The sequence below is a fragment of the Bufo gargarizans genome, chromosome 1, assembly GCF_014858855.1.
Source record: "Bufo gargarizans isolate SCDJY-AF-19 chromosome 1, ASM1485885v1, whole genome shotgun sequence".
In the NCBI taxonomy this organism is placed as follows: Eukaryota; Metazoa; Chordata; class Amphibia; order Anura; family Bufonidae; genus Bufo; species Bufo gargarizans.
In genome coordinates this window covers 475,117,374-475,129,579 of record NC_058080.1, presented here as the reverse complement: position 1 = coordinate 475,129,579, position 12,206 = coordinate 475,117,374, and the positions used below count along the sequence as shown (strand labels likewise).

Sequence of the window (12,206 nt, the reverse complement as noted above, 5' to 3'; positions counted from 1 at the left end):
TCAAGGCCTGAACGGATTGCTATCATCAAAGGAAAAATGAATTCCCAAGTTTATCAAGACATTTTTCAGGAGAACTTAAGGCCATCTGTCCACCAGCTGAAGCTTAACAGAAGATGGGTGTTGCAACAGGACAACGACACAAAGCATAAAAGTAAATCAACAACAGAATGGCTTAAACAGAAGAAAATACGCCTTCTGAGGTGGCCCAGTCAGAGTCCTGACCTCAACCCGATTGAGATGCTGTGGCATGACCTCAAAAAAGCAATTCACACCACACATCCCAAGAATATTGCTGAACTGAAACAGTTCTGTGAAGAGGATTGGTCAAGAATTACTCCTGACCGTTGTGCACGTCTAATCTGCAACTACAGGAAACGTTTGGTTGAAGTTATTGCTGCCAAAGGAGGTTCAACCAGTTATTAAATCCAAGGGTTCACATACTTTTTCCACCTGCACTGTGAATGTTTACATGGTGTGTTCAATAAAAACATGGTAACATTTAATTATTTGTGTGTTATTAGTTTAAGCAGACTGTGATTGTCTATTGTTGTGACTTAGATGAAGATCAGATCACATTTTATGACCAATTTGTGCAGAAATCCACATAATTCCAAAGGGTTCACATACTTTTTATTGCAACCGTATAACCAGAAAAAAGCACAAGTTTTTACATTTCCCAATTAAGACCTTGATTTTATTAGATTAATTTGAAAACCAACAAACCAAACGTGGCTTTGATCAAACTTAATGCAACCAAACACAATTACAGGGAAACCGTATAAAGATACAATTGTTCCCAAAATATCAAATAATGAATACAATAAATAAAGTCTCAATTTATAACATCAGTATGGTGGAAATAAAATTATCACCCAACCGTATGTATACAGATAAACCATTGTATAAAATATAAGTAACTTGAACTAGGGTACTATAGAACAACCTAATACTGGGGAGTTATATCATATTAGTATAGATTAAATAATTAAAATGATGATCGTAAAAGCAACATGCTCACCCTGTTCAGATGGAATGATGGCCCCTTTAACGCACGTTTTGCATAAACTTTGTCAGCAGATTTTTTTAAACCTTGTAAGATATAAACATAGAATCGGGCTAGGATATGAGGGTAACTGTATTGCAATGCAGTAAGCAATATCAGAATATAATGGAATCACATTCCGGTGGGACCCATGGTTAAAGTTTTTAACACATATCTATTGTGCTGGTTTTATACAGCCCCATTTTTCAATCTGTATTATGGGTGCATGACGTGGAAGCCCCTGTTAATGTTCTACTAAAATGAACTTAGACCACTTTAAAAACTAATGATGATCTGCTCAGTAGGGTTGCAGGTGGATCTGGGCCTTAAGGATACAATGGCTGTTTAAAACCTGCCTGAAATATACTGAAGGACATTTTGACTGCCAGCAGTGGCATCTCTATAAAGTTGTTTAAACAAAACAATTTCTATTGATGTAGCTGGACATGATAACCTTGTTCTAATAAATAAATTAGGAATTTTGTAACACAATTGTGTTATTTATTCTTTTTGTCCCACAGTTCATATTCAACCAAATTGGATGTAAGACAATGACGTTTGAAGTTATTGTTGTTGACTTCTCCAAAATAAGAGGACTTTGGGAAACTCGGGTTAAGAAGTATAAAGAAAGATGCAAAAAGGAGAAGGAAAGGCTACAAATGAGTGCGTTGCAAAAGTAAGTATAATAAAATAGTTCATGCCATTAGCACTAAAATATTTCTCACTAGATCTGGGGCAGAGTTTACCTAACCAAACCATACTGAATCTCCCCACCTCACATATCCACAAGGTCTTCAACTCAGCAAGACCAATCAACATTCAGACAGTTCTGTGGTACGGGCAGCACATGACTTAGTGGTTAGTATTGTGGCCTTGAGGCCCGAGTGTCGGGGCTCAAATACTACCTAGATCTACATATGTTCTCCTTATGTTTCTTCTGGAATCTCTAGTTTTCTTCCTGAAGTTTGACATAGGGAACTTACAGTAGATTGTCGGTTCAATTGGACAATAGAGACTCGTATGAATAATGGCATGATTTCTGTGCAGAATATGTTAGTGCTATATAAACTACTGGAAAAATAATAAATAGTAACTACAGGTTGGGATCACTCAGAAAAGTAGAGATTTATAGTTAAATATAACATCCAGAAACATTAACTACTTGGGCTAGACCTTCCATATAGCTCAGCATAGTCCAGTGGAGTCAGATTAGTATAACTAGTAATAGGGTGTGCTTAGCTGTTATAAACAGTAGAAATCATCCAACCTCACATAGAGTCATGAAGAATAAAAAACAGTAGCAGGAACGCTCTTACTCGACTTTTTTCATGTTTTCATCAATAGACAGCATAGATGCAATGAAAATACTACACCCTGGCATATGGCTCTTTCTCATCTACAGACCATTTCTTATGACCTCCTACAGCATCAGTGGATGTTGCATTATCTGAATATCAGTGTACTATTTTGCATATATGTTAATCATCCAGAGCATTGTTATCATATTTATATGTATAATAAAAAACTAGGCAACTCAGTGATACCTTTAGTTCTTAGGATATGGTGTTCAGAGAATGGTTACATTATTTACAGTACATTACATGCTGGAAACCTAACGTGACATTGAACTACTTACATTAATGTATGAGCAGAGAGATGGAAAAGAGTGTGACTGCAGGTGAAGACTACGCAGAGTTTGTAGTCTTTTACCATGGGAACAAACAGGCCTGGATAAGAGCTATAGACACAGATAGACAGGAGATATTTAACCAAATTCATTGTTCATGTGTGATGCATTGGAGCAATAAAACAATCTTGTTTTGTAGGTAAATCTTCTCTTTAAAGGGAATATGTTAGCAAAATTACTTTCTGCTAGTTGTTATTATTATTATTATTATTATTATTATTATTATTATTAATAAATAGTTAATACCATATAGCAACAGATATCATTTTTAAAAATCAGTTTTTATTTACTGATTGTAGATTTTTTTTATTCTTTTCCCTGAACATACTTATAGGGGCGGACATCTCGCCTGAACTGTTCTTGACAGCATATATGCTTTACAGCAGCCACCATGGGTCATAAATACAATGGACAAGAGCTAACTCATTGACTTCAATGGGAAAGTTTTCTAGACATGCTCTGTGACCTATGCAGAGATCATTGTACAAGGAAAGAATAGATAAGCTTTGATAATCTCCTATTGTGAATGGTGGATCCTTTGTTATCTTTATATAAGTGATATCTGCCATTCTGATCCTGCCTGTGATGATATGCAGATAACTGCAGTAAAGGGAGCAGTACAGACCAAGATGTGGCGCCTATTATTAGGCTTAGTGGTCAGTGTTCAAAAACTGTAGGGTTTTATGTTTTTCTTTTTAATATAAATGTTGACATGGAAAAGTAAACATAATATCACCAAATGTTCTTTAAAAATATGTTTAAAGGCTATGGAAACCTTCGTGCAGACAAATTAATACATACATATATCGTTAAAATGTAGCAGAAAAAAATAATTGGGCTTATTTGTTATTTTTTGGGATTCAGCTTCACTTTTTATACACTCAGCAATGCTGGTACCTGGTTTTCAAGCACTTTTCTCAGTTCAGGTTCTCTGGTCACATGCTCTTTACACTGACTTTTTTTTTTACACATGCACGTGAACAGCTCTGCTCCCGTCTCCCTTTTCTGCAGTGTTGCACAGCACAACCTCCCAGAACAGCTACTCAGCATCTGCCCTCATACTGACTGTACTGGAAGCTGGCTCTGTATTTATAGCAGAATATACCTAGAATTGATCATTGTCCATAGTGCCCCTCCCAGTGTCTCCAGAAGATATAGTGCCCCCAGTATGTATTATCGCCCCCTGTAGGGCCCTCATTAGATATAATGCCCCATGTTGTGCTCTGTAGCTATAATACCCCCATGTAGTACTCTCTATAGATATAATACCCCCATATAGTGCTCTCCATAGATATAATGAATGTAGTCAAAGGGAGCAGTGTTGTTTTCTCTTCCAAGGGATGCTCACAGCTTCATAAGACTTTGGTCCCTGTTAAAGGGGTATTCCCATCTTGTGAATCAGGTCAAATTAAATTCCAACTAGCATAAATGATATCTAACTAAATATATAAAATTTTCAGTCTTCGATCCTTTTTCAGATATCTGGACTTTGATCTTTGTTGGGTTTATACTTGGCAGCCTATAGTTAAGGCCATCACAGCGATACAGCAGTGGTGGCCGCGATTGCGCAGTTTCTTGTAGCTGAGCTGTTTTCCATGGGTGGCCGGCACCTTGGGAGTGTGCACGTCAGAGCTTTCTGCCTGGCCACCTCTACTCAGCTGCATAGACGTCTATGGAAGGCTTCAGGGCAGGGCACTATCCTCCACTGATGAAAGAGCACGTAGCTATAGATAGGATCGGCGCAGTGAGTTTGTCTCCAAAATACTGTTATCTCTATATAAATATAGAGATAACAGGGTTTAGTTTAGAGACTGCTCACTCTCGGTCTCGGCAGCACCTCTGCAGGGACGAAAGAATATAACTGAGGGATCGTGACAGCCACACTTTTCAACGCTGGTTGTCACGATCCAAAGCCTGCTACACTATTCTAACTCTAAATAGTTTATACTATAAAGTGGATGACACAGTATTTCAAGTTGTGTTCGGCTTACGAAAAGTTTCTATGTATAACTGAGATTTTAACAGAGTTTTCAAATTTTAGGATTTGTGGCCCTTTAAAATGTATCTTTCATGCACTACCAGCTTTTTGAATTTGTGCTGGTTTAGTGATTTTCCAACAATAAGACAGATGGATTGTATCATGGTACACTCAAGGAGCAGGACTCGAAGATAAGGAACAATATGGCACATCAACAGAGATTTATGAGAATAACTGTATTTTTCTACATATTATGAAACCTAATGTACAACACATTAAAAGGAACTGCAAAGATCAATGATTTGCCAGCAGCAAACAACTGGTTAGATTTCAATTGAAAGTTTCATTTTTGGGCAGCACATCAGAGAGCTTGTGCTCTGGGGAGGGTTTTCGCCTCAGGCAATAAATGTTTTTAAAGAAAGCTAAAATTAAAATAAAATTATCCTCACTTCTAAATAGTCGAGGTGCCCTAGTTGCCAGCCTATCATATTACACTTTGCTTCATTTTTTTCGTTAGATCCTTATGAGGCTTCCGCTGTGACACTAAAAATTGCATTAAAGCTATATAAATTATACAAACTTTGCCACTGTATTTGCCATGCAATATTTCTCAGACAGATTAATATCTGCTCTTGAGAACGACAAGTCCCTCAGGGTCAACATGAAAGATTGCCTTAAAATACTGTAAAATATCCTATCCAGAAGTTTTCTCACTGACATATTGGTAAAAGAATTTTAGATGTGAAAATCAAATAATCCTAAGCATATTAGTTTTTTTAATAGGAGCTTTCCTGTTCCCCTTACACACGCGAGGGCAATAGGCATAAATTACAGTAGAAATGATAAATTGAATTTCTATAAATAAAACAACATTGATCCTGAAAAGTAGTATTCATTTTCCTCCCTGCATACAGGAATGGCAGTTAAATGTATAGCTAGGATTTAGGTGCCCCTTTCTAATATACTGACCAAAATGATTGCAGCAATTTATTTTCTTAGACAGGAATAGCCAGTATGAAAATGATGCGCATACAATCATCTAAGTTACCTAACAAATCCTCGTTATGACAGGTACACAAAGTTAAAGCACCTGAACACCAGAAAAGGCAAGCGCAGTTAGTAATCAGCATTCAGAATGTATAACCAAAGATGAAAGTGCCATCTCTCACATTATAGGGAATTCATTATGAAAAAAACTGGTTCTGCAAAGCTCAACTATTTAGGGAACTATAACATAAATCTACCTAGTTTTATATTTTATTTTTTTACATTCAAGTTAATTTCACTGCAGTACTGAGCAAAAAATAATCTGGCAGTATCCACGGGAGTAGCTTCTGTTGCACTATAGCACTGGTATACAGCCTTGAGCTCTTCAGCTGGCAAAGCTACACATTTGAGCATATCCTGACTGCTGTAGGCTGTAGTTTTATCACGGATGAACAGCCATAGCAGGTTATTATTTCAACAAAGCAGAGTTCCCCATACTTTTCTAGGTCACAAGTCCTTCTCCTATATGGCAGATGATATTGAGCTACACCTAACATTAAAATTGCAAAATCCTTTTAAAGATATGATCAAGTGTTAGGCTGGGTTCACACAGGCGTCATGTTTTGGGTCCGGATGCGTCCCGGATGTATTGCGTCAAACCCGCCCGAGTAGGTACACAATTGCAGTCAGTTGTTCAGTTTTTATCGCGCGGGTGCAATGTGTTTTGCACGCGCATGATAAAAAACTTAATGTGGTACCCAGACCCGAACTTCTTCACTGAAGTTCAGGTTTGGGTTAGGTGGTAAGTAGATGTAATTATTTTCCCTTATAACATGGTTATAAGGGAAAATAATATCATTCTTTAATACAGAATGCTTATTACAAGGTCAATTGAGGGTTAAAAAATAAAAAATAAATTAACTCACCTCCAATTGATCGCGTAGCTGCCGGTCTCTTGCTCTTTCTTCAGGACCTGTCAAAGGACCTGTGGTGACGTCACTGAGCGCATCACATGGTCCATCACCACTTGCTGATGCTTTCGATTTTTACGCTGCCCCATTCACTTCTATGGGGCCTGCGTTACGTGATAAACGCACAATATAGAGCATGCTGCGATTTTCACGCAACGCACAAGTGATGCGTGAAAATCACTGTTCATGTGCGCAGCCCCATAGAAGTGAATGGGTCCGGATTCAGTGCGAGTGCAATGCGTTCACCTCACACATTGCACCCGCGTGGAAATCTAGCCTGTGTGAACTCAGCCTTAGCCTCGAGCAATGTATTTTTAAGGCCTCTTGCTCACAAACGTTGTGCATTAGTTCCGTGCATTGGCGACCGCAATTTGCGGTCCCTAATGCACGGGCAACATCCGTGTGTCGGCCAGGACAGATCAAGACCCATTCAACTTGAATGGGTCCGTGATCCATCCGCACCTCAAAAAAATAGAACCAGTTCTATTTTTTTGAGGTGCAGAGTCACGGACAGAAACACCACGGAAGCACTCCGTAGTTGTCACGAGGGTGTCAAGAGCCACGTCTGACTCCGTTATACCCGGGGTCAGGAAGTCGCAGCGGGTGGCTGCGCGCTCTATGTCTAAAGATCACGTTGTTTCTTAGTGATTGTTTTCTGTGTTTGCCTTGCAATCCTTTTTGTCTCACTCAGGGATCCGTAGCTTCTCCTCCTCAGCTGTTTCTTGTCTGCCACTCCCAACCTCCTTATATTCTCCTCTCACACCTCTCTAGTTGCCAGTTATAGAGCTTCCTGCCTGGACTTCTATACTGACCCACTGGAGCTGTGAATCCTGGTTGTTTTTCCAGAGTGCTACCCTCCGGATCCCTGTTGGGCTTTTTGTTGTCTCCTGTTGTCGCCCACCTGGGATTATATGTTTAGTCTGTATTGTAAGTCCTCCCCTTGGTGTTTTCCTTTAGAGCTAGTGGTGCGGACTAGTGTTCCCACCGCCCTGTTCACTATCTAGGGCTCATCTTAGGGAAAGCCAGGGTTTTAGGCACGTGATCGGCGTACGGGTGAGGAACCCGTCTAGGGACGTCAGGGCAGCCAGGTGCCAGCCGCAAGGTGAGTCAGGGGTCACCACCTTCCCTCTCACTTGGGCAGGGCCTTCCTCTTTCCCTCCCTCTGTGTCACGTATGTGATAGTCACGCCGATCGTGATATTATAACTGGCCCTTATTTTTTGGGAGAAAAAAAATAAATAATAATAATAATTTCTCTCTACTTTGAATCCAATATGGATCCTATGGCTGCTTTGGCAAAACAGCTTCAAGGCCTGTCTTTGGAGGTGGCAGGATTGAAGGCGTCTGTCCTCCAACAACAGCAGCAAATGCAGCAGACCGCAAGCCCAGCGGTTGCTATGGGTAACCAGGTTGTTACAGAACCCAAGGCTGTTCTTCCTGACAGATTTTCTGGGGGAAGGGACAAATTTGTGACGTTCCGTGAGGCCTGCAAATTATATTTTAAGCTGCGCCCTTACTCCTCAGGTAATGAAGAACAGCGGGTGGGGATTGTTATTTCCCTGCTTCAGGGGGACCCGCAATCCTGGGCGTTCTCGTTACCCCCTGGTTCCCAGGCTCTCCGGTCAGTGGAGGGATTTTTTGGGGCTTTGGGTCTCATATATGATGACCCTGACCGAGTCGCCCTGGCTGAGTTGAAGTTACGGAGACTCCTACAGGGAGATCGGCCAGCAGAGGAATATTGCTCAGAGTTCCGTAGGTGGGCTACGGATACTCAGTGGAACGACCCGGCTCTCAGGAGTCAGTTCTGCTCTGGGTTATCTGAAAGGGTTAAGGATGCGCTGGCGCTGTATGAGACCCCCCTTTCCCTTGATGCTGTTATGTCCCTCTCTATCAGAATAGATAGACGTCTTAGGGAGAGATCGAAAATTCCTGAGCAATTGGTAACCTCTCCCAAGCAGCAGTTGGTCTGTACTGACTTAGATGAGCCTATGCAGCTAGGAGGAACTTCTCGTCAGGTCCGTCCTCCTGAGGTTCGCCGTAGGTGGGGGGCTTGTTTTTTCTGTGGGGGGAGGGGTCATTTCATTAATGTTTGTCCCTCCTTTCTCAAAAACAAAAGACCGTCGGAAAACTACTAACCCCAGGCTGTGCGGAGGATGTCAGCCGGGGGGTATACGTTTCCTCCATACGAACATCTCAATTTGTGTTGCCAGCGGTTATTGTTTTTGGTGTTAAGACGGAGTCTATTTCTTTTTTTCTAGACAGTGGAGCAGGGGTAAATTTGATAGATGCCCATTTTGCCCGCACTATGGGTTTGTCTCTCTGTACGCTGCAGAGACCTATTCCCATATTCGCTATTGATTCTGCTCCTCTGTCTCAGAGAAACCTCACTCACATTGTCCGTAACTTACACCTTCGGGTAGGGGACCACCATAATGAGTGTCTTTCATGTTACGTTCTGGAGGGCCTTCCCTCTCCTGTGGTATTGGGTCTTCCCTGGTTGGTAGCGCACAATCCAGTGGTGGATTGGCAGGCCAGGGAGATATTGGAGTGGAGTGAGCATTGCAGAGAGAATTGCTTAAATAACAATTGCTTAATCGCCTCCATAGCTTCCCTACCTACATTTATTTCGGACTTTGAGGACGTTTTTTCTGAAAAGGGTTGTCAGAAGCTACCACCTCATCGTCCTTATGATTGCCCGGTTAACCTGATTCCCGGTGCAAAATTACCCAAGTCCAGGTTGTATAATCTTTCGGGTCCCGAGAGACAAGCCATGAAAGATTATATCTCCGAGAGTCTGGCTAAGGGACAAATCAGACCCTCTTCTTCACCCGTGGCTGCAGGGTTTTTCTTTGTTAAAAAGAAAGATGGGGGCCTGCGTCCTTGCCTAGATTTCCGTGAGCTAAACCGGATAACCATCCGAGACCCATACCCTCTTCCTCTCATTCCTGACCTTTTTAATCAGATTGCGGGTGCTAGGTGGTTCTCCAAACTTGATCTTAGGGGGGCCTACAATCTGATTCGTATCAAGGAAGGGGATGAGTGGAAGACAGCTTTTAACACCCCTGAGGGGCATTATGAAAATTTAGTCATGCCTTTCGGTCTGACCAATGCCCCTGCTGTCTTCCAACATTTCGTTAATGATATTTTTAGTCATCTCATCGGCAGTTTTGTAGTCATATACCTAGATGATATCTTAATTTATTCGGCTGATCTGAAAACACATGAAGTACATGTCAGGCAAGTACTGCAGGTCCTACGGACGAATACATTATATGCGAAAATTGAAAAATGTGTCTTCGCCGTTCAGGAAATACAGTTCCTGGGATATCTATTATCTGCTTCAGGTTTCCGTATGGATCCTAGGAAGGTCCAGGCAATTTTAGATTGGGATCTTCCTGAGAACCTTAAAGCTCTACAACGGTTTTTGGGTTTCGCAAATTTCTATAGAAAGTTCATTAAAAATTATTCAGTGATCGTTAAACCCCTTACTGACATGACTAGGAAGGGGACTGATTTTTCTAAATGGTCTGACGCCGCTAAAATTGCATTTTCCTCTCTAAAAGAGAGATTTACCTCGGCACCTGTTCTAATTCAACCTGATGTCTCCCAGCCTTTTATTGTTGAAGTAGATGCGTCAGAGGTGGGAGTGGGGGCTGTATTGTCTCAGGGTCCGTCTCCTGGCAAATGGCGTCCTTGCGCTTTCTTTTCCAAAAAGTTATCTACAGCAGAAAAGAACTATGATATTGGAAATAGGGAACTGTTGGCGATTAAACTGGCGTTTGAAGAGTGGCGTCACTTCTTAGAGGGAGCAATCCACCCCACCACGGTGATTACGGATCACAAAAACCTTCTGTACCTAGAATCGGCTAAGCGTCACCCCTAGACAAGCTAGGTGGTCGCTATTCTTTACCAGATTTAACTTTGTAATCACCTATCGTCCTGGGGCAAAAAATACCAAGGCAGACGCATTATCTCGTAGTTTCCCTGGAGGGGGTAATGTTAGTGATCCGGTACCTATTTTACAAAGAGGAGTGGTTGTCTCTGCTGTACACTCTGTTCTAGAGGGAAAGGTGTTAGAGGCCCAGGGGGACGCCCCGGCCTCTTGCCCCTCAGAGAAATTGTTTGTACTGTTAAACCTGCGTCTTGAATTATTAAAGGAACATCATAATTCGGCACTTGCTGGGCACCCGGGTAGTAAAGCAACCTTGGAGCTATTGTCTCGTCGTTTTTGGTGGCCAAGGTTGCGTCAGGATGTAATGGATTTTGTGTCTACTTGTTCTACTTGTGCACGCGCGAAAGTCTCTCATACACGTCCAGCAGGGTCTTTATTGCCACTTTTCATCCCCAATAGGCCATGGACACATCTGTCAATGGATTTCATCACTGACTTACCGTTGTCTGCGGGTAAAACAGTTATCTTGGTAGTAGTAGACAGGTTTAGCAAAATGGTACACTTTATTGCGCTACCCGCACTTCCTAATGCTAAGACTCTTGCTCAGGCGTTTATCAGTGAAATCGTGAAGCTTCACGGGGTCCCTTCCGATGTGGTTTTGGATCGGGGAACCCAGTTTATTTCTAAGTTTTGGAAAGCTTTTTGTTCCCGTTTGGGGGTACACTTGTCCTTTTCCTCAGCTTTCCATCCTCAGTCGAATGGACAGACTGAGCGTACCAACCAAAACCTAGAAACATATTTAAGGTGTTTTGTGTCTGAAAACCAAGAGGTGTGGTCATCATATTTACCGTTAGCCGAGTTTGCCATAAATAATCGCTGTCAGGAATCCACTGGCAAGTCACCATTTCTTGGTGCATACGGTTTTCATCCCCAATTTTGTACTTTCAAAGAGGGGGGTCTTCTGGGGTTCCCGAAGAGGAACGGTTTTCTTCATCTCTTTCATCGGTATGGCAGAAGGTGCAAGCTAACTTGAAAAATATGAGTGGTAAATATAAATGCATGGCCGATAAGAAACGGTCGCCAGGTCCGGACCTAGGAGTGAATGACTATGTGTGGTTGTCTACTAGGAATATTAAGTTGAAGGTTCCCTCTTGGAAACTGGGCCCTAGGTTCATTGGTCCTTATAAAATAGTAGCCGTCATTAACCCTGTGGCTTTTCGCCTGGAGCTACCTCAGACTTTTAAGATCCATAACGTCTTCCATAAGTCGTTACTCAAGAAGTATGTTCCACCTCTAGAACCATCACCGCTGCCACCTCCTCCTGTTATTGTGGATGGTAATCTGGAGTTTCAAATATCCAGAATTGTTGATTCTCGTCGGGTCCGCCGCTCTCTTCAGTATCTGGTGCATTGGAGGGGTTACGGTCCCGAGGAAAGAATGTGGGTTCCAGCGTCAGAGGTAAACGCCAACAGGTTAATTCAGGCTTTCCATGCCTCTCATCCTGAGAGACCTGGTCCTGAGTGTCCGGAGGCCCCTCGTGAAAGGGGGGGTACTGTCACGAGGGTGTCAAGAGCCACGTCTGACTCCGTTATACCCGGGGTCAGGAAGTCGCAGCGGGTGGCTGCGCTCTCTATGTCTAAAGATCACGTT

General features: G+C 42.0%; 1 protein-coding gene across 1 annotated transcript in view; it reads left to right on the top strand.

Moving 5' to 3' along the window:
* The window catches only part of LRRC2 (leucine rich repeat containing 2), a 747,375-nt gene that overhangs the window by 185,129 nt on the left and 550,040 nt on the right, over window positions 1-12,206 (top strand). The window contains exon 2 of the mRNA XM_044273432.1: window positions 1,564-1,718. Coding sequence (XP_044129367.1) covers window positions 1,594-1,718 — 125 coding nt within the window. The 5' untranslated portion in view covers window positions 1,564-1,593. The remainder of the gene's footprint in view (window positions 1-1,563; window positions 1,719-12,206) is intronic.